The sequence below is a fragment of the Nothobranchius furzeri genome, chromosome 15 (assembly GCF_043380555.1).
Source record: "Nothobranchius furzeri strain GRZ-AD chromosome 15, NfurGRZ-RIMD1, whole genome shotgun sequence".
Taxonomy (NCBI): Eukaryota; Metazoa; Chordata; class Actinopteri; order Cyprinodontiformes; family Nothobranchiidae; genus Nothobranchius; species Nothobranchius furzeri.
The window spans coordinates 35,363,019-35,387,245 of NC_091755.1; the positions used below are offsets into that span (position 1 = coordinate 35,363,019).

Genomic DNA, 24,227 nt, shown 5'->3' on the forward strand with positions numbered 1-24,227 from the left:
ATTATTCATGTTCAGTGTATTTGCCATTTCCCTGAGCAGAGTCTGTTCATAAAACTATCAGAGCTTTACATTTGTTTAAAGGGTAGGGGTAAAAGCAGAAAAATGGAACAATCTATAAAACCATCCATCCATTTTCGGCTTCTTATCCGGGGTCGGGTCGCGGGGGCAGCAGCCTAAGCAGGGAGGCCCAGACTGCCCTCTCCCTAGCCACTTGGACCAGCTCTTCCGGGAGAATTCAAGGTGTTCCCTGGCCAGCTGTGAGACATGGTTTCTCCAGCATGTCCTGGGTCTTCCTTTAGGCCTTCTCCTGGTTGGACATTCCCGGAAAACCTCACCAGGGAGGGGTCCGGAAGGCATCCTTATCAGATGTCAGAGCCACCTCAACTGGCTCCTCTCTACGTATAGAATCTATAGAACTATAGACTGAACCAACCTAGAACTAATCCCTTCTTTCCACTGGAGCGTGTAACACAATAGCAGCACTTTACCCACACGCTCCCTCCCAACCAGGAGCCTTTCAGATGTGAAACGGGAGCAAAAGCATCCCACAAAGTCACAAAATGCACCACCATGCATTATTTCAGAAGTCCACACAATAACAAGTGAGGAGAAAGACAGCTGCATGTGGTTTATTTTCTGTTGTTAGCACTGGCTACAGGAAATATAAGTTTATCTGTATGACTTTTATTTTGGATCCAATTTAGGACACATCCAAAAGTCACACTTTGCTGTCGATGAAAATAAACTCTTCCACCATAATGGCTAACTGCTGCGTAGTGCGTTTTGCGGCCGTTTACCGACGCTTCCACGTCCAGTGGAAAGTTGTGAGAGTTACCTGACTTTCATGCTTCTGGACTTCATCAATCAGTAAAACCCATGCAGACTTTGTAAAATCAGGCAGAAACTGGGCAAGATTTTATCTGGGGACTTTCTCACTGTGAGGTGACTTCCAATCACCGCACTGCAGCGCCAGCCGCCCAACAATGTCAGCCACCTTAAACACTGTAATATACACCAGCTATGTGGTACCTCGTATAAATTGTTAGCAAAAGGCCAAAAAGCCATTCAGTAACTGAGACTTTGTGTGGGTCGTGCATTTTTTTCCTGTGCTGCCCCCATTAAGTTGCTGCCGTGGTCATCCATCAAAACTTTGAAAATCTCCTTAACTTAACTCTCCTCTGTCTCATTGATTTATAGACTTTTCTGCTTTCATATAATCTAGCATGGCAACAGGCAAATGAGAGGTTTTAAAACAGGAGTACAAACCAATTCCCAGAGGTTTCAGTGCAGTGAAACACCATTAGATGTTGGGAACTTAACTGTATGTGGAACACGGCCTATTCAGGGTCTTGACAATAAGAAACGCTCATTCTACAATTCAGCGCCTCTTTGTATTAAATAGTATTTAAAGCCAAGTTGTGTACGAAGCTTGGCACTGTCATGTCTTTCCTCTGTAACCTCAAGGGGATTTGTGGATGAATTACATCTTCTTTTTAAGCCAAACACTTTGGGAAGACTATTAAGCAGCTTCAGTAGACATGCTGCAAGATTCGACACCTTTTAGGGATTACAGACGAGAAAACACAACCGAGACACTGGAATGTGGGTGAGCTTGTGCATTATGTTTGCATTAGTCCACCTTCCCTGATTCTGCCAGCCCCGAGCACATAGGCCACACTGGGGAGAAGATGCTTAAAATAGAGATGGAGGACAATGGAGTGTGCATTTGCATTACCCTAAGAGAGTGGCAGGGATGGAGGAAGAAAAGAGTGAACACCAAAGGAGCCGTGTGGTTGTCTCACCCCTCTGGGGCGTAAAAACTCTGTGATAACATTTCTGGCCGAACAGCAAGGACACGTATCCACACAAATGAGTCGCTGCGAGTACTGCACTGAATGAGTGCAGACTGGACACCAGCGGCACAGCAAGTTGCTTTTGACTGATTCATCTAAATATTAAAAAAGGAGGTTAAATAACAAATACAGACTTACAAAGGCGCTACAATGTAAGATGCAAATGAAAGCAAAATGCTGCATTCTTTCTGTTGTAAATAGGACTTCATTCATAGTTAGTAAAATATCTCTAAGTAATAAAAACAGTGTCTGAACACAGAAGCAGACTGGCAATCTGTGACCACAGAGAGATGACGAAACCACCCTTCGTCACAATTTTTGACAGGTATACTGTTCTTTGACCTTTATGACCATTCCACCAAACCACCTTATGTCAAACTTGACAGGTGTATTGTTTTATAACCTTTTGGGATATGACCTTTAATGACCCCATATGTCAAGAAATGAATTGATGACTGTTGTGTAATGACCCATGAAGTTATTGATTGTAGTCCCCAAGACCCTTCTGTCAAGATGTATATTGATGATTTGCTTTGATGTATTCAATCTGCACCACTTTACGTCAAGTTAGGATTGATAACTCTTTTGTGTTAGGATACCTCACCCCACAGTTCCCACAGCCCCTCGCTTTCATATGTGAGACCCTCCAACACTCCAACCCTGCACACACACACACACACACACACACACACACACACACACACACACACACACACACACACACACACACACACACACACACTTGGCTCCCAATCATTTCACTTACCAAGCATCAACTTACGTTTGTTCTGTAAATGCATCCAATACATGGGAATCAGTGGTGGTGGTGGTGGTGTGGGGGGGGGGGGGGGGGGGGGGGTATCCAAGCAACTAACTGCTCATTCTCTTTCTAAGCACTTTCAGGAAGTATTTGGATGGACAAGCTCAGTTCATCAGATTCAAGACATAAACCAACCACATTCCAACAATTGTCTCCTCAGCTCACAATCATTTCACCAACCTAGACAAAGCATTGACTTACCTTTGTTCTGTAAATGCATCCAATACATGGGAATCAGTGGTGGGGGTTGTTGCCAAGCAACTAACAGCTCATTCTCTTTCTAAGCAGTGTCAGGATATATTTCGGTGGACAGGCTCAGTTCACCAGATTCAAGACATCAATCAAGCACATTCCATTTAGGTTGGCTTCACATGTAAATGAAGGCATCAGTAGACAAAGCTCAGCCACCCCCCATCAACCAATGATGGCTTCCACTAGTAAATGAATGCAACAAACAGTCATCTGACAAAGCTCTGCCAGAAAATGCTGGAGGTATCAGTTTACAATGAAAGAAAAAAGTTCCCTTTTTAAGGCTATGTCTGTGAAGGTTCTCAGTCATCCAGGTCATTGTAGTATAAGGAGCTTTGAAAGAAAAGCGTCTGGACTTCTTTGAGTTGCTTGAAGACGTTTCACCTCTCATCCGAGAGGCTTCTTCAGTTCTAAGGTCAAATGGTGGAGAGTCCCAGATGCAAACCCAGTGGGAGGTTCCCGCCGAAGAGGGAACAAAAGACCCTGAATTCCTGAGGTCAGATGGCCCAGGATATGCGTGGGCGTTGAGGCATCTGGGAAGGGATCTCAAAACTGGATTATAGATGGCAGACAGTTGGTGTCATAAACCACCGCCTCTGTTCAAAGATGGTTGCTCACAGTGGACATAAATGGCTTCCTTTACTCCTCTTTCAAACCATCTGCCCTCTCTGTCCAAAATGTGAACGTTAGCATCCTCGAAAGAGTGACCTTTGTCCTTTAGATGCAAATGAACTGCTGAGTCCTGTCCCGTGGAGGTGGCTCTTCTATGTTGTGCCATGCACTTGTGAAGTGGCTGTTTGGTTTCTCCAATGTAGAGGTCTGGGCATTCCTCGCTGCACTGTACAGCATACACCACATTGTTCAGTTTGTGTTTAGGAGTTTTGTCTTTCGGGTGAACCAGTTTCTGTCTGAGTGTGTTGCTGGGTCTGAAGTACACTGGTATGTTGTGTTTGGAGAAAACCCTCCTGAGTTTCTCTGATACACCGGCTACATAGGTGATGACAAGGTTGTTGCATCTGTCTTTCTTATCCTCCCTCGCTGGTGTCTGGTCTTCTTTTCTGTGCATCTTTGCTGACTTTATAAAGGCCCAATTAGGATAGCCACATGTTTAAAGTGATTCCTTTATATGTGTGCGTTCCTTCTTTTTCCCTTCCGGCTTAGAGGGAACATGTTCTGCCCGGTGGTGTAGGGTCTTGATTACTCCAAGTTTGTGTTCCAGAGGGTGATGTGAGTCGAAGAGGAGGTACTGGTCCGTGTGTGTGGGCTTCCGGTACACTTCAATGTTGAGGTTGCCATTTTCTTCAAAGTGCACAGCGCTGTCTAGGAAACGCAAGCAGTTGTCCATTATGTTTTCCCTGGTGAACTTGATGTTTTTGCCCACGGCGTTGTCTATGCACAGAATGTAGATTTGCGGGGAGCACCACCCCCTGCAGGCAGCTGATGGATCACTATGGATCTTTCACAGAGCAAGGTCTGTGATAGCGGCGACGGCATGTCCACACTCTCCTCTTTCACCTCCTTCTCCTCTCGGGTAGAGGTTGAAGCATCGGTTGTAGACACTTCATCCATCTCCTCTTGCTTCACCGTTTTCTTAGAGGTATTTCTTCGGCCTTTCACCATGCTGATACGTTCTCAGTCTGTCCGCTGAAATGGATCCGAGTTTTTAAAGAGGCAAGCAGGGTTGGAGGGAGGGATATGGGGTATTACGTATGAAAGGGATGGGGATGTGGGAACTGTGGGGTGAGGTATCCTAACACAAGAGAGTTATCAATCCTAACTTGGCGTAAAGTGGTGCAGATTGAATACATCAAAGCAGATCATCAATATACATCTTGACAGAAGGGTCTCGGGGACAACAATCAATAACTTCATGGGTCATTACACAACAGTCATCAATTCATTTCTTGACATATGGGGTCATTAAAGGTCATATCCCAAAAGGTCATAAAACAATACACCTGTCAAGTTTGACATAAGGTGGTTTGGGGGAAAGGTCATAAAGGTCAAAGAACAATGGACCTTTCAAAAATTGCGACGAAGGGTGGTTTCTTCATCTCTCTGACCACCCACATTTTTCCAAACGGAGCCCTCGGGAACGCAACAGAGCAGGGAGTAGAAAGGGAAAGCAGAGGGAAAATAATGAGCTGCGCTGTTGGAAAAATGACTAGATCGAACCGAGCCATCCTGAATCATCCCGAGTAGTGCTGTTGGAAATGGCCGACATGTGACACGCACAGTAAAGGAGAAGAATATTGCATAGAAATTTAAAAAGCAGCTCATACGAATGTATTTTTCTTAATTTACAAAAAGCAACTGGATCTCTTTCTTTCTTTTGTCATCTGTTATCTAAACATTTTTCTATAAATATCAGGATTCTGAACAAAATAAAAAGCATCTTTAAGCATAAAGGTTCACAAAAACTGTATGTGTTTTCATTTTTAAAGGGATACTTTGCAACATTTTCATATGTTTAAATCATTTTCTTGAGCCAGTTGTGCTAAAATACCCACCGCCCATTGTGGCCAGAATATTGCATTTGCATTTTCAGAGTGCCAGTCTGACATCAGTTACACTTATAAAAAATACTTGAGCTGGCATACCCGGAGCTTCAGTCTGCTTCCAGCACATTTTTTCAACGTTTTAAATCAGGGGTATTCAAATCTGGGCCTGGAGGTCCGTTATCCAGCACGGTTTTGTTTTAAATCTGTTTCAACACACCTGATTTAAATCAGCAGGTGATTAACAGGCCTCTGCAGAGCCTGATGAGCTGCTGCACAGGTGAATTAAGTGTGTTGAATCAGAGAAACCATTAAAACGTGCTGGATACCGGACCTCCAGGCCCGGAATTGAATACCCCTGTTTTAGATCATAAACACATTTGTTTCATTTAGTGACAAATCACTCCTGTAGACACTAATAAAGGCTGGGGAGACATTTCAGCTGTTTGATTAGGTGTTAAAAATACAACTGCAAAGCGAGGAATAAGGTTTTGCTTTTGCTTTGACGTGTAATTATTAAGGAACATTAGCAGGTGCTAAAAGCAAGCAAAACTGCTAAGTGGGCCTTTAAAATGAAAGTGTGTAGTTTCCTTGGCAAAAGTGGGCAATAGATACCTGAATCATTGCAAGCAAACATTGTTTCTGTGTTCAAGTAAGACCTTACCAACAGGTGGCCATTAGGGTCAAAAATCCTTGGGAGTGCAATCTCCAGCAAAAACAAGAACAACAGACTCCCTGTCATCATTTGCAATGAGTGAAGAGGTAAATGTGTGAAACAATAATGATTGTTAATGCGGAAAGTTTTGTAACCATTTGTTATAATTCAATAAATGTATTCTGTCCTCACGGGCTTCTGTAGAAGAAAACATGGCATCCAATTAGGTGTCACCCAGAGACTTAGACCCGCCCCCGTGTATTTTAGACCTTAATTTTATGATATTTGTTATGAAATCGCAATGTTCTTCAACAACTGGGTATCTTTTAATTCATTTACAACATTCCAATGCATATTTCCAGAGAATATTGGTAAAACTACACATTGTCACTTTAAATCTAAGAAGATATTTTAACTTCATAACACACACAGGAAGCAGAAATGGCTAAAATATTTATATCATTGTTTTATTTGCTGTCCCAATCATTTGCAAGGAGTGAATGGGACTTCAAACAAGTTCTGCAACCAACCACTAGGGGGCACTTTAGTTCTTTTTTGGCCTCAACATCTGTGTTAAACTCTTTTCTACATGTCCATGGTTTCAACACAGAATAGGGAGGTTATACAGGTTATACAAAATCATTTTAGTTAATTTACTATTCTAAATGTAAATACATTGTATTGCTCTTTGTGCCACATGTTACAGATGTGCTTTATTCACACCTCTGGTGAACTGTTGATGGTACTGCTATTTGTATCCAGCAAGCAACCTAAACATGGACATGCGTTTTTCTGTCACACTGTTTTTAGTCAAAAGTGGTGAACACAATAAGTCATCGCACTGAATCCATCTAAAGTAAGGGGAAGTGTCAGTTACAGCTTTGCACAACAAAAAATAAACCTAACCATACCCCTAAAAAAACAGAGTCCAAATTACAAAAATATATCTAAACGTCTATTAGGAGTTTGTATGTTTTCATTGTTTTACAATAGAAGTGCATGGAAACTTAAGGGAGTTGAACAAATCCTGTTTACTTTTCTTAATGCCTTCTCACAAGTTCAGGAAACTTAAAAACACAATAAAAAAAACTCATAACTGCTCTGGGTTAGGAGAGATGAGGAACATCTCTTTTTGTTTAAACCAGGCCATAATAGCGACCCTCTTTTACCCTTCCCAGCTCCATTTATTTCAGGATGTAGCTTTAAAACAGTCTGACCTAGAATAATCACAGTTTTTTTCCCAGATGGGGTCAGCAGAAATGTCCTGCTTAACAAAGGATGCTTTAAACAACAAAATTTTAAAACAGCTTCTCCTGTCAAACCAAACAAGGTGAGGTACACAAGCTACCAAAACATCCCGGCACTTTAAAGGGAGACCAGGCACTTTTGGCTTGTTTTTAGCACCCCCTAGTGTCTATGTAGTAGAACTGAAAACCAAATCTCCTCACTATGCGTTTGTCTTTTTAACACCTTACGTCTCTCAACTTTCATTAGTTTTTACAGGAGCAGTTCATCGCTAAATGAAAGAAATAAGCTGTGCTCATGATCTAAAACAAGCAGGAAACGTGCTGAAAGCCGACTGCTGTGCCAGGTTTGTCAGCTCAGTGAACGACCCGGACACTCTGAAGTTGCAAGTGTGATATTCTGGCCACTGGGTGTGATAGGTGCTGGGTGGCTTTTCTTTAACCCAGTAAATGGTCATTTTAGCACATACTGGCTCAAGAAAATGATTTAAAAATATGACTAATTTCCTAAGTGTCACTTTAAAATGATAATTTTATATCTAGTTCTAAAGAGAAAATCCAATCCTGTAAGCTGTAAAAATATGAAATATACAAACTTCCTTGTATTGGAGCATACATTTTATTTTACTGGTCATGCAAAATGGTATATTTCTCTCATAATGCATGGCAGAAACAACATAATACCCCAGAAATAAACAAAAAAGAGAATAATTAGGTCAGACAAACTCTTGTCATAGGTAATGTTTTTTTTTTCTTTAAAATGATTTATTCTAACTAACTTTAACCAGCAGCATACGGTTGTAAAAGTCAGTCCGAGCAGTTTGTGGACTGTTTGCTTAACAGGCATTTAATGAACTGTTCATAAGAAGATCAGATTCAGCCGTTTGATCTGTGAAAGCCTGACACACACAGAGCAGGAGGAAGCAGAGCAGCAGAACCAAAAATCACCCCTCTGAACTAGATTGTAAGTGATGCTATTAAGCTGTATTCTGAATTTATTTCTCATGAATTTCTTGTAGAGCCCTTCTCTCAGCTTGAACCCTTTTGTGAAATTCACAAGCTCCAGATGAGATTGTCCCATCATGCACTTTAAGGGAAGGGTTAGTTTGAAGATGGTTGAAGAAAACATGGAACTTACAACTCAGACCAACTTGTTCAAAGTTTTAGTGGATAATACAAAACTAGTCTACAGTTGCCATAATAAATCTAGTTAGTTTTTAACCAAAACTAATTAAACATGTAAATAAATAAAACATATTCATCTAATTGGTGGCAAACATCATAAAAAAACAGTGTTTCTAAAAACTAAATGAACATCTTAAGTAAAGTTACCAAACACGTTTCACTACTGCAAATAGCAACTTTTTTGCGGTGATATTGTAACTAAAAGTCTGGATAAAGTTTTCCTTCAGGAACATCTCTGAAAAAAACATTAGCAAAGATAATGCCCCAAAGCTTTGAGTGCCAGATATCCCAGATTCACCACGAACCTGGAATAAGTTAGTAAATCTGTAACAGCTTGACCATCTGTCAGCTGCCTTCAGCACGCCACCAAATGCTAAGTGAGTTGGCTAATGTTAATGATGTCATGAAATTGCATATAAAGTCACTGTCTCTCTCCATTTGATCATTACTGCACATGTCATCAAAGTGGTAAAAATGTGTGTGAGCGTTTCATGTCAAAAAGCTAAATGCGAGCTAATACCGCAGCGCCGATAATTGTAATTTGACGATGGCCGGCAAAAGCTCCAGAGTTGTTTAAAGTGGTTGCAGTAACCAGATTTTACCACAGGATGTCATTTTTTATCATTTCTACGTTATGCACCATTAACTCATTAACTGTCAGCAGTTTCCTCAATCAATCAATCAATCAATCAATCAATCAATCAATCAATCAAAGCTTTATTTATAAAGCGCCTTCCGCAACCCTGTCAGGAAGCCCAAAGCGCTGAACATGGTACAGTTGTAATGAATAAATCAACAATAAAAGAAATTCAAATTACAAAATACAAATTACAAAATACAAAATGGAAATTACAAGATAGATGAAACATTCTGGTAAAGGACAAATGTGTGAAACACATTTGGATTGAGTGTACCAATGAAAACTGTGGAATGGATTCAACATAAAAGAGGGCCAAAATCAAACATGGTCTGGAAACATGTTTCCTGATCAGGAAAGCTCTTCGCTGCTGTCATTTTCACAGTTTTTTTAAGTGTCACAGAACGTTGCGCTCTATGATGATGTCAACGCCAAAACTACCAAAACAAAGAGGAGACTCACCTCTTACATCAAGAAGAATCTGCGCATTTCGAGCGTTATCTGTTGTCATAATCCGTTGTCGAAATGCAAATGACGACTTTAGTCGTCATTGGCAGTGAAGAAGTTAAGATAACATTAGCTTGATACTTAAGCTTTTGTTGCTATCACCTCGGAAATTCCGAAGTCTGAATAGGAAAAATCAACAGTTTGAAAAAGAACAGCAAAAGGAATAATGATACGGAGTAAATTTTGTTCACAGCAAAGATGTTTGCTTCAGTTTAACTCATTCACTGCCAATGACGACTTTAGTCGTCATGGGCTTTTTTTTTAATGTGTGGGCGTCGGAACGAGCTCCCGCACTGTGAGAACAAACATCCCAGCTCTAAAGCCAATCTTCATCCGCGTACGTCACACGTCAGGAAGCATCCATGTGTTAGGAGATCGTTTTGGGCCGCTGCTGTATAATAAAGGTGAGGCGCTAACCGGAAAAGCTTCTGCCAATCACAATTCGACTACGGATTATAAAAGAACGGATAACGTTCAAACACGTGGATTCTTCCTGATGTAAGACGTGAGTCTCCCCTTTGTTTTGTTAGTTTTGGTGTTGACATCATCATAGAGCGCAACGTTCTGTGACTCTTAAAAAAACAGTGAAAACGCTGAAAAACGCTGGCAGCGAAGGGCTTTTCTGATCGGGAAACGGCTGGCAGTGAATGAGTTCATTTGCAGTTTATAAAACTGCAAGGACCCATCCATCACACAAGTTGTCCAAAGTAGAAAGGAGTACATGGAGCTGGGTCTTAGTTTGTGAAACACCAAAATATTAAAATACTAACAGCTGTATGATATCAACGTTTGTTTTAGTTTCATTTGTAGTTTATTATACATGGTCTCCTCATCACTGGTTCCAGAACGCACTGTTATGTAAAAAGAACCTTTGGTCCTTGTGTCTGAGCACTTCGTTTCTAATTTTTTTCCACAACCAAATGCCACTTTTACTTCTGATGTCAAAAAAATTTAAAGATGATGTCACACGCAAAATCTCTGAAAATTTTATTTACAATATAATCTAATATGATATGAATATGAACGGGGAAAGCAGTCTTCCTCTGATCAGAAGGTGACAGGTTCAATTCCAGGCCAGGAAGACATAAATATTTAAATAATGGTAAAGTTTTTATAAGCTGATTTGTGACGGCTAAAATTTGAGTTGTTTATCATCATCCTCATAATGCAGGGAAACTACTAGTGATGTCTGATATTATCGGTGCACCTTTAATATTGGCCGGCTGATATCTGCATTAGAATGTAATATTGGAAAATATCAGTATCGCTTCTCAGTCCTTTTGTGACCCAACTTTTACATACCATACACATCAAACTGTTCAGCTACTTCTCCTCTCTCTCAAAATGCCTATAGCAATGTTAGTAACCTGAAATGATTTTTCATGGGGTGGGAGACCCCGTGTATAGTCAGACAATATGTGTATACCACATATCGGTTAAAAAAGCCAGTGACAAACATCCCTAGAAAACCTAACCCTACAACATATTCATGAGCCAGTAGTGCTAAAATGGCCTTTTACATGGTAAATGAAAGAGGAATTTACTCAGAATGATAATCTTTGTAAAGACTCACCATAAATCAAGGATACAGTTCACCTTTTTCCATCCAAGTATTTTTAGGGGAGATGTTGTCAGTTTTCGTTGTCCAGGGTGATAAATATCTGCATGTAGCTGTGTCATAGAAACCTACTGACTGTGAGTTATAGGGGCTGAGTTGTTCTCGGTAGTATTAGGCAGATAAATACCACCATTATATCACAGCTTTCTAAAGACTTCTAGAGATTTATGGATTGCTTCAGTGCAGCAGGCCACTGGGAGGCAAATATTGTACCAAATCTTCTGAATGTCTCAGCACACACACACACACACGCACACACACACACACACACACACACACGCACGCACGCACACACACACACACACACACACACACACACACACACACACACATAAACTCCCTCTATATTTTTTAAGGCAAAACTGCAGCAGCTGCTGATTTAAAGAAAAAAAAGTACACTGTTATGTGTGGTTAAAAGGGGTCCAAGATGCAACAGCTAAGGGTGTTGCATCATCCCATTAATTACTCCCTTTGCACAATGCCCTCCAGTACAGTGTGCATGACCCACATGCTTAGAAAGACAAGCTGGGCTGTTGGGAAGAGAGTGAAAAATATGAAAACAGAAAAGTGGTCAAATTGCTCCAATCATAACAGCCTTTCCATGAAATCATTCTTATTGTCCAAAGCTGTAGTCCACCAGCATTATTGAAGGATGTTAGGAACAAAATAAAGTGTTTATTAAGGAGTACTGGAGTAGTGTAGGAGACCCTCTGTGTCGAGCCTAGTAATTTGAAAGGCCATGAAGGATACATCTGATCATTTGTAGAGGCGGTATTGATCCAGCAAAAGCTCTCTATATTAATCAGCTACAGCCTGAGCTCTGTGCAGGTAATTATGCTACACTATAGGAGAGAGATACACCTCAGTGCTACAACAAGCTGGCGATTAAAGGCATTGCTGAGGGCAGTTATGATGTAGGGCTTTAATTGAAATTGGACTTTTTGCTGAAAGCGTTTTTAGTGTGTGTGTGTGTGGGGGGGGGGGGGGGGGGGATTTGAAGACCTCTAATTTTATCTCAGTTTAGTGAGATTGTACAAATATTACAGAAAATGTTATAATAAAGATCAAGTTCACTCATCTTTTCAACACATTTGCAGTTGTGAGTCGAATAAAAACCTCTGGCGCTCCTGTTTCAGGAACTAGAATTGAGCCAGAGGTGAGCAGCAGATGATGTCAGCGCGTGGTGATGAATGAAGCGGATGCAAGGATCCATATGCGGGTGAGGGAAGCAGGTAAGCAGGCACACAGGAACGATTAAAGGTTTTAATGGAGAACACGCTAACATAGAAACAATGATCCAACACGAGACACAGAACTGAAGGGGTTTAAATACAAGAGGGCTGGGAGCTTGGGTGATTGGAAAACGAGAGGCAGGTGGGACCAATTAACAGAGACACATGGCTGAACCAAACGGGGGGACAGGACAGGGTGTGACAGATGACAGGATGTGGAGACTTCATTTCTAATACCCTGACATTTTGCCTCTGATTGGTTAACAGCAACATGACTACCATTGACTCTGTTTGTTCTGCAACGTTGCTGTTTTATCTCCCAAAAGTAGAAGGAGTTCTGCTGTGTTGGAGTTGCTAATGCTAGCGGTTAGCTTCTACTAGTCGAGACATGCTCTGCTGTTACCTGGATCAAAAACAGCCTACCGCGTCGAAAGCCAAGATGGGTCAGTCCATGAATGCTAATTTTCAGTGACATGTAAATGACCGAGCGTGCCCCCATCTATTATGTTGTTCTTATATACACTGCGCAGTAAAACATATTGTTGTTTACCTTAAAGCTGACATGTTTCAGCTAGCAAATTTTGCCTTCATCAGAGCTTGCGGTATTGGTGATGTAACTTCCGTTTACCTATGGGCAGCAGAAGACAATGTTGCCCTTTACTGCCGATGACATTGTCTCATGCGTGTCCCAACGTTTATGTTTTATTGCAGAGTTTGTATGGTATTCCAGTGCGAGAAGGAAACATGTCTGAGACACACAAGCAGCAGAAAGTACAATAAAGAAATCAGCCATAACAGACCACTGCACAAGGGAAAATCATATAATGGACCGGGACGGTACACGGATCATAAAAATAGAACAAAAATACAAAAGATGGATCAAAGAAGCGATAGAAATAGGAAGACGTGGACACAAAACAATAAACACAGATGATGTGCACATTGGATCACGCATGGGACTATGTCATCAGCAAGGAGGCTGCAGACAGTAGAGGGCGACATCGTCCTCTGCTGCCAGCGGATAAACGGAAGTGATGCCACCAACACCGGCAAGCTTTGATGAAGGCTAGAGTTTGTGGCGTACCGTTTAGTTTTCACAGTGGCTCTAATCTTTATTTGCCGATAGGACGCGTGCACACAGAATTTTCTCATCGTGGCACTCCTTAATTAGCTTAGCTAAGCTAATTAATTTCAAATTAATCATAGCAGGAAAAATATTCTTTTTAACACATCAATGATTCATGCACACATTGTTCAAACACTTTGGGATTTACCAAAAGATCATATGACACTTATGTAATCATCACGTTACAAAAAGTTATTTATGATTCAAGAAGGATGAACGTTATTCAGTGAATGGAAAAGTCTCGTCTTCTGCATGAGACCTTGAGCAAAGATATTATGGCTTCCTTGTTCGGTAACAAGGTCTTGTGCAGTGCTTTCCGGTTTGGAGGCCAGACAGATTTGGTGTTTGTGTCTGCAAATTAAAAAGTTAAATCTGGTCATTTTTTGGTGTAAACTTGACCTTTGGGTATGCTACATTTTGCAAGCTGAAACATGTCAGCTTCAAGGTAAACAACAGTTTTTTTAATTGTTCTGTGTACAAAAAGTACAAAGTAATGGATTATGAAGTTACACACAGAACAAATGTACAAAAGAGTCCCTCCATCTATTTTCTATCAGCAGCAAATGCAGGAAATAGGGGTAGAAGACTAATTTCGTGTTTAGCCTTCAAAAGGAACTCAGAATGACCGATCTTATTTGAAAAGTAGGTAAAATATGTTTTGTCATTGTAAAGACTCTGTTGGTTGTGTCATAGAGTAAAGCAGATTGGGCACAACGCATGCTTCAGGTGTAACACAGGAAGAGAACAGGATGACAGCAAATAGAAGATATTGTTAAAAAATGGTTAAAAAGGTTCAATTAAGTCAATTTTCTCTATGAAAGTATGAGAGCAGAACGTTGTTTCTACATGTACTTTTGTCTTGAACTACAATCCACAGTATACCAATCACAGGCTTTAAAAAGCAAGCATTCACTGATGTTTCATGTGTCACAAAGCTCAAGATTCAACCCGGACATCTGCAGGGTGGGAGCTGTCAGCGCTGCCAATCACACGCAAGATTTATCTAACTTCAGCAGCAAATTGATGGCTGTTTGCTGATGCAGTCAAACTGCAAAGCTGAGCCTGTAAGGAATTTTAAAGGGGCAGTCCATGCACTTTTAGCAGAAGTGTCTAATGTTCTTATATTTCCAGTACCTTCATGAACTTAAACTGTTTAATGCAATCCATTTTGTAGCATACGTAGCATAGAATGGACACTTATAGAAGTTTGAGTTAAATCAGCTTTATAAAAACAACCCTAAAAGGAAACCACCAAATGGTGAATGCTGTGTTTTAAAAACCTGAAATTAAATATCAGGACCTGGACATGATAACTGTTAAAACCATAATAGCATCTGTCATTGAACCACTCACTTACATTTGTAATCTATCACTTTCTACTGGAAATTTTCCTGATGCAATGAAAACAGCGAAAGTCATTCCTTTGTATAAGAGTGGTGATGAACATAGTTTCAATAATTACAGGCCGGTGTCACTGCTTCCACAGTTTTCTAAAATATTGGAAAATGTATTTGTATCAAGGTTGGATAAATTCATCGAAAAAATTAATATTTTAAACAATGAACAATATGGGTTTAGAACTAAACATTCCACAGCAATGGCAATAATGGAATTAACGGATAAAATATCAACAGCAATTGACAATAAAAATGACTTTGTTAGTGTTTTCATTGATTTGACAAAAGCATTTGACGCCATTGATCACTTAAGGTTACTTCGAAAATTACGTCAGTATGGAATAAGAGGTGTGGCTCAACAATGGGTTAAAACTTATTTAGAAAAAAGGAAACAGTTTGTTCAGATAAAGGATCATAAATCAAAAATATGTGATATTAACTGTGGAGTGCCACAAGGGTCGGTCCTCGGACCAAAACTCTTCATTTTGTTTATTAACGACTTGGTAAATGTATCGAAGACACTCAGTACCATTCTATTTGCAGATGATACAACACTGTTTTACTAAGGATCAAATATTGAGGAGGTGGCTAAAGTGATAAATGATGAACTGATTAAAATTAAAAACTGGTTTGATATAAATAGATTGACACTGAATCTTAATAAAACAAATTTCAGACTGTTTAATGATAAAAAAGAACATCGATGTGTCATTGGAAATAGATGGAATTCCAATTCAAAGAGTAAAAGAAACTAAATTTCAAGGAGTTCTTATTGATGAAGACTTGTCATGGAAATCCCCTATTAGTTACATAAAAGGTAAAATTGCCAAATCCTTAGGAGAATTACATAGAGTCAAGTTTTTACTGACTAATTCTGGTTTGTTGGCATTGTACAATTCACTGATTGTTCCATACTTGACTTTTTGGTTAGAAATCTGGGGAGCAGCATACAAAAACTATACAAAACCCCTTATTTATTTGACAGAAAAGAGCTTTGAGAATCATCAATTATAGTGGCTGTAGAGATCCATCAAACCCATTGTTTATTAAATTTAAATTACTGAAATTTCATGATTTAAAAGACTGGAGACCTTACAAACTGTGTATAAAGCCAATTTAGGTAGTCTGCCAACAAACATTCAGGGGATATCTGAAAAGAGAACTAGTAATTACATGCTGAAAGAAACTGATGTGTTTACAGAACCTAGATTTAGAACTAAAATTAAGGAATGGAATATATCTGTAAATGTTGTTTAGTTATGGAATAACCTTCATATATTCAAAAAAAAATGTACCATACTGAGTGTACTAAATAATTATGAAAATGTTAATTAATTCAATGATCATGATTGCTCTGGAATTTAGAACAGAAAATAGATTTAAATGAATCTGTATGTGTGTCTGACAAATGGAAATTGTATATAAATAGATAATTTCTTCTGGAAAAGGGCGCAGAAATTATAAGATGTTTTTCTTCATTCTGCTCCTTTTTGTTCAAATTTGATTTTTTGTTATGTGTATCTTATTGTTTATATGTTTTATTTGTTTTCATTTTAAATGAAATAAACGAATATATATATATATATATATATATATATATATATATATATATATATATATATATATATATAAGAATGGAATATATAATTTTTCTAAACTAAGAAAAAAGTCTGACCTATCCTTCTAATGGTGAGCAGCTGCAGTCAGAGGTCATATCAAGATGGGACAAACACACACACACACACACACACACACACACACACACACACACACACACACACACACACAGTGTTACAGATATTAAATGAGCCAAACATGTAAAGGGGAAATGAAGCATGATGAAAACTGAGGACTTTCTATACAAAGATGGGTGACATTGATGCCGTCAGTCTTGTTAGAGCTGTCATTGTTTCCATGTGAGAGACTAGTGAAGGCTGCACATTTAAAAGCCATGACGTGCAAATATCAAGGAGCTAATTGACATGTTTATTCCCACACACTTTCCTCTCTTTTACCAAGTATTCAAGCAATGCTTGACATCTTTTGAAATGAGAATATGTGGAAAGATTATGAACTATTAGCATCGTACCTGTCACGTTGGAGAACGTGTCTTAAAAATTTAAATCTGAAAGTTTTTATAAGATTTATGCAAATGCTATGCATAAACTTTACATAGCAATACAATTCTCATTTCATGGTTATTATCATTACTAGGGATGAGCCGGATACTCGTTTCAGACGAGTATCCGGTACGGATAAAGCATTTTTACGAATACGAGCATGAAACGAGCAAACCTCGTAAATATCTGTAATCGTGCTGAAGGAAAATACTCATTGGGTAACTGACTGCCTTCACGCTCTGTGATTGGCCAGTCACATAGAGCATCCGCCCCTCCCTACACACAAAACTCTCTAGCCGGTCGGGAGCGCAGTCCGTCCGGCTCATCCACGCACACACACAGACAATAACGGATCTCGCTGTAATTGCTTCATTGTTGCTCACGTTTCTTCAGTTTTCCCTAGGTTTTCTTCATCTCGCCTCTTTGTCGGTTGAATATTTAAAGTTACTTTTTTCGTAATTTACATGGTGCATTTGACAAGACAGAGCTGACGTGCACTACCTCCGCTCCGGTTGGGTTTTTTGTTTTTTTTTTAAACTCCATCTCTCTCCCTCTCACCCTCTCTATCTCTCTCAGACACACACACCTTAATCAGCATTGTTTTGTTTAACTTTGTGTGGCAAAATGCCAAGAACGTTAAGAAAAAAATCAGTTAATCAAATTAAAATAAAACAATATACATAAAGTTGTGTCTGGTTCTAGCATTTCATATTTCCTAGTTCCTACTGCATGTGTTCAGATGTATTAATCCATGCACTTAAATATTAATGTTCTGATTTTATTGCCACACTTGTTCTGAAATAGTTCCTTTACTATTGTGATCAAAAATATTTAATCTCAATTCTGAGGCTGCTCTGTAAATAGTTTTCAAATAAACAATACATATATCAACTTCTGATCAATTCATATCAATTTCAGACTTAAAATTATATATTGATGTAAACCACACCCACTTCCAGTTAAACCACGCCCACTTCCGGGTTATGCCACGCCCATTCCGAGTACAGATACAGATATTTTAGTTGGTTGAACAGATACAGATATAGATACAGATACAGATAGTGGTGTACTCGCTCATCCCTAATCATTACTATGAAATGTCTTCCAGGTTTGCAGAAGTAGCTAGCTCTGCAGCCAAGCTCCACTTCAAATAACCACAGAATCCTATATAAATGAGCAATGAAAAAATGTTTTTAAATGTATCCACCATGAAGTTTATGAAATGTCTTCAAGTCCTGCTTTGAAGTCTTTGAGATTAGAAAAGCTACACTAAAAAGTTTCCCGCTTCTCACCCCTACAGGTTAAAAGTGCAATAACAACTGTCATAAAACAACCCTTCTGCTGCATGCTGTAGCTAGCACCAACATGAGCCAACTTATACTAAATAAGCCATGAAGAGAGAATATCCAGAAGAAGAATCCAAAAAATATTATTCATCAAATATCCAGAAGCAACAAAGTCAGGTCACCATCAGTCCATGATTTTGTAGCCTCCTTTAACTCCCTCAAACAAGCGTAGGCTGCACCGATGTTCACTCTGGTTTCAGCTTTTTGCTTCATCTGCAAAGACATCACTCTCTTACTTTTACTTCCATGATGCCAACAAAAAAGCAAACGTCTTCCTCTTCTTGCGCTAAATACTGACAGTTGGTGAACTAAAAAGCTAACTGCTAGTCTTTGTATTAGCAATCGGCATAGTAAACAGCCAACAGCCATAAAGCTTCTGGTCAGCAGAGGGCTGTACAATGTGAAGTTGCTCAAGTTTCTACCTCAAGAATCACTGAAACCCACTTTGAAAGCAATAGCTTCAAGTGCTTTAAAACAGCAGAAATATTCTGGAACTGGCCCCACTCCAACTCGTTTGGTTGTTCAGATGACTATTTACAACAGAGGCATTAATTGTTCATAATCTTTAACTCTTTCGCTCATCCTAAATTAGTACTACCAAATCAAATGCATACCTGAACTTTCCTTATTTCCTTGTTTTGTTTAAAAACAAGAAGAGCAGAAACAGGCAGAAACATGACTAATAAGCTGTGAGTCGGGCATTTAGCTGAATAATGATGCAGTTTATTTGTCTGTAAATTTGATTTCTATTTCAAAATGTCAGAGTCTGTTTTTGCCATGTTTGGGTCATAATAAATGCATTATAGATGCAGTTTGAGCTACTGTTTGTTTTCTACTTTGACCACAGTGGCTCCTTTAAAGTACCCCAGTGGTATTAGTTGTCCCAAGGCCATGTAAACAAATCTCCAGCCATCTCCTCTCAAACATCCAATATGCAGTCACAGTCAGAAAGTGAACTTCAACTGCCATTATTTTCTAAATCTGCCTCTTTCCTTTCACACGCAGCTCCGCCAGTCAGCGTTACATCATTTATGGCTCACCCTTATCCTTAACAACACACTCAACACCTTTTTTCATCCCTGTTTTTTCTCTCTTAGTGGCATTTCGAGTCTGGTCAAATGAGCCACAGTGGTCCATGCTGTTTTGTCTCTTTCGCTGTTACACAGGGACAACCTGTTCTGGTCCTTCTGGATTTAACAGACTGCTGAGCACAGGGTGTTAACAACACACACACACACACATACGTACATAGACACACATCCACACACACACACACACACACACACACACGCCCCCAGAGGATAGGATCTCAGAGAAGCAACACAGCCTATTTCACTGCAAATTAGGTTAATCACGCTCCAGAGAGGCCCAGTTAATAACCCTCATAGAGACTATTAAGATGGCACCTAAATCATAGGAAGATCTGGATATCTGATGCCCACCCTAGATGCACTCCTGTCACCACTGGGGCTGGAGTTCATGTAAAAGCCACGTTCTGGTCACATTAACTCTTTCCGCTCTAGACTGTTGATATAATACAGTTTATGAAGTCTCTTATGTTCAGAATGGATTTTATTTAGCGTTTAAACTCGTTTTAAAAGAGCAGTTACACCGATACGTGATCACAGATGAACAAAACTCCTGTTTTTAACAACATTCCCTCAGTTAGAGTAAAACTCCTCATGAATCTGTAGTACTTAAGAAACCTCTCTAAACGAGTCCTTGTCAAAGACAGCTGGTGTTCCTTCATGATGCAGCCGTCGTCTTCAGGAACCTGGTAGCATCTCCTGTGTGGGACTACAGCTCACCACGGGGAACTGAAATCCATGTGATGTTCATGAAAGATGAACATGGAGCCACCGACTCTGACAGTGACGGATTGTGATGGGTTCATCCTCAAATCCTTAATTCTGAGACACTTGGATGGCGGATTATTAATAAACGCATGTTTCATAAAAAATATTAACAATAAATCACAAACATGAGACCTGGCAGCAGGTGGGTTTTCATTTACACTGACATTATTTAACGTGTGTGTACATTTTTTTTAAAAACTACACTTTATGCAACCAACATACACTGTTCCCAACCCACAGATGTAAACAACTACCTCACTGGAGACACAACCACACACAGAAAGGTCACTTCCACCTGAATCTCCTGAAACCACTCTGCTGGGCAGAGGGCAGGAGTTCATTCTGATAAATCTGATAAGATTACAGCATCAACGCCCCAATTAAAATCTGTAATGATGATGATAAAATCATTATCATCCAGACTTCATTTACAGATGGTCCTAATGAGGCTTTCCAGACAGAAAACACAAGCCATAAGGAAGCTGAGAAGCCTGAGTTGTATCTCTCCATCAGTGCTTTTCTTCTGGTTTGCTGAAGTCAGTGTTGTTGCACTTACGCCCACACGTCTGCTTTCTGTGGGCGGTTTGTTCTTTCTCTTCCAACAGGTACAGGAGCTTTAACTGCACACAACTCTCTCTCTTTTAATTCAGCACAAACCCAGGGGTGGAGAGTGAAACTTCACCTGGGATGATCCACGAGTTGGTAACATATGACGGTGCAAGCTCTTGGCCTGTGATGAGAAACTGTTTAATGGGAGCTCCAGTTTTCCCATCATTCCACGTGAAGTCAGTAAGTGACAAAGAGATTCCTGAGTGGAGCTTATCTGTGCTTCTGAGTGGTGCATTCTGAGATGGGAGACCTGAACGTGTATTAATTTTATCGCCCTGACTAACGTGTGAGGTCCATGTGTGAGGTCAGCCCGAGATGTGCAGAATGTGTCATGCATGAAGTCTTCAGCTGAATTAGAGCTACTAGCAGAAAGGAGATCCAGCAGGTGGACAGGCAGGTCTCTTCTACTCACGGCACAGTTTAGCGTTCCATTTAAACCTATTTTAGAGGAAATTACTGGGGTTTTGTTCGGAGAAAGAGGAATTTCTGCTCAGAAATCTAAGAAAAAAATAGAATTATATAATATTTAGTAAAATATCAACAAACCTGCATTTTCAGCTCATGTTCTTCACTTTAAAAAATGCTTATTCTCCATCACAACCTAAAAAAGTCAACTTTTCCACCTTTCAACTCTAAACATGTAAAAATAAAACTTCCCAAACGTCATATATGTACTTTTCTCTACCACTTGCTTTTACTTTCCCTTCTAATTACACCAAGATCGCGCCGTGCGCGTGTTTGTTCACGCAGGTGAGCAAGAGCTCCCTCCAAACCTAACCTTGAGGCAGTGCATGCGCGCAAAGATGTTTGGAGCGCGCGCGTTGCATGCGCCGTACTTCTGGCGACTCCTAGCGTTCCATATGTGAAAGAACTAATCATATTTCTCTTAAAAATCACCCGACAGCCCATCGATTCAGTCCTTTCATGTACATATTAATTACTATGAAAACAAGAAGTTTATTTGTCCGTTTCTGTGCCAAAATGAGCTTCAGTGTCTCCAAAATGCGCGCGTCTTCGTTCTCGGATATGATAAAGATAATCAGCTGCAGCCTACTCTCATAAATTGCCGTGGCGTAGGATTAAAAACTGAGACATGTAGTCAAAGAGCAGAAACAAAGATGAAATCTAGATGTTTTTTTCCCAGCTCGCCCCAATCATTCCCCGACAGCATTTTTTCACCTCCCTTATGTTTATTCAGGAGGAGTCTTACCTGCGCGCAACACTTCGTTTTATCCACATTTTTCTCGACTGCCAAATCCGACTCAGTCCTCCAGGTAGCCTCCCATCTGGACGGCTTTCCACCAAAGTCGGCAATGCGTGGTTGAGAAAAACACTAAGTTACGGACCTTGCTCCAGCTGTCATCGCGAACATCGCTTAAGCCTTATCCGTCACCGTTGCGCACGTAGAAATCATCCAAGAACGCAACCAAATTCCGTGAAATACGTAAAAAAAGATGCAAAATACCACAACAGTCAGCTGTCTTAGAAGTTGTTCATCTGTTGCCAACGCTCTTCTTTGTAAATTAATTTTAAAATATTTATGAAAAATAAAGAGAAGCAGGTGGACAAGTAAGCCTGGAAAACAGGAGAGGTGCCCTCAAACTTTGCCTTCACGCAAATAATTCATTCCCACCTCCCGACAGGAAAGGCAAACGCACGCAGGAAGCGGGGAAGGAAAACAGGACAAGGAGTTTGCATCTTCACCGCTGAAGTGGCACCACATCATCTACTTGGCTGGGAGGCAGACGAGCGTCCAAAACATAGAAAAAGGGGAGAGAGAAGAGAGCCGAAGATGAGGATGTAGGGCTCTCTGAAGCGCGGAGGATCCAAGTCACCGGAAGCAGGGGCTCCTTATAATCTACTCACATCTCTGGAGGTGTTGAGGACTGTGGAGAGGTTTGAGAAAGTAAAAAAGAAAAAAAAGAACAACTGAAAAAAAAGGATGAGGGACACGACGAGGGAGAATCCAGAAGGATGAAGGTTCTTCCAGAGGAGTTGGAGAGAGAGAGAGAAGGGTGGGGGGATGAGAGCTTGTCATCAGAGGAGAGGATGATGCTCCGTCTCCTTCTGCTGCTCCTCTTCTCTCAGACTGACAAACGACCTGCCTGCTGAGCCCCGCGTTGCCGTGACGTCATTTTAAAGCCAAATATGTCGTGTGTTTTTTGGGAGAGTCTCGCGCTGTGTGAGATGGTTGTCAGATTTGGGACAACGCAGTCTAGCGCTGTATTCCTTCAGTGACCCTAACGGGTGAAGGGTAATCTGAGGGGAAACAGAAATCTGGATCACACATCTGCTCAGTGGCTCAGCTGATCAAACCTCACAGGTTTTCAGGCTGGATGTCATTCAGCCCATCTGCAGGATCTGCTGCAGCCAGGTCTGCACGGGACGGAGCTTGTACGGATCAATACATCCACCTTGTAAAACAGGCTTCAGCTGGAGTCACAGACCTGCAACCCACACTTTCATTCTCAACATTCTTTACTTTGATTTGACTATAAATCAACAATGAATTGTTAAATAGCAACAAAGCTACTGGTTACATTTTGTTAAAAAAACATTAAAAATCTAATTCAAGTTGCATTTAAGCATAATCACAGCATTATATATGTTGTTTTATGACTTTATTTGTCTTATTTGTTGAAACTGCAAAATGCATAAAAATGTTCCCATATGTAGGAATATATTTGATATCTAATTTGAATTGATTTCCTCTATTTATTTCTGTTCCAGTATAGCCATACATACATACATACATACATACAAACACAATTACATGTAATGTGCTGCAGCATCACAGCGAACAATCTGATTACATGTGCATCACATCACATTATACGTTTATAGCAGCTATAAAACTATAATAACTCATTTGGCTACATGAGGTTTTACTGCCGCTATAATCAGTACTAAATGATCCACAACAAGTGTCTCTGCTGAAAATATTGATAGCTGAGTTTGTTGAACACAAGTCTGCAAAGTAATAAAACTATTTAAAACATGGGCAACAAAAAGGTGGGAGCTGGTGGGTTTAAGTTGCATGGTGGATGCATCCTCCAGGGGCGCGTCCAGAAAAATATCAAAGGAGAACTAAAAAGGGCTCTGCTAATCTTTGGGGTGGCACACCAAAACCAAAAACCATAACAGAATTTCTGTATTTATATCATGATTTTCAACAAACTATGAGTTAGGGAATATTGACCGCCTTTTTTTTTTTTTGCAGAAGCTTTTCATACAAAGGAAGACAAAAATATATGTCCAAATATGTAAAATTAATG

The 24,227-nt window shown here is 40.0% G+C and overlaps 1 protein-coding gene across 1 annotated transcript in view; it reads right to left on the reverse strand.

Annotated features, from left to right (window-relative positions):
- The window catches only part of ajap1 (adherens junctions associated protein 1), an 84,377-nt gene extending 62,051 nt beyond the window's left edge, over positions 1-22,326 (reverse strand). Inside the window, exon 1 of the mRNA XM_015967463.3 lies at positions 22,163-22,326. Within this exon, the coding sequence (XP_015822949.1) occupies positions 22,163-22,191 (29 nt within the window). The 5' untranslated portion in view covers positions 22,192-22,326. The remainder of the gene's footprint in view (positions 1-22,162) is intronic.
- Positions 22,327-24,227: the final 1,901 nt, after the last annotated feature.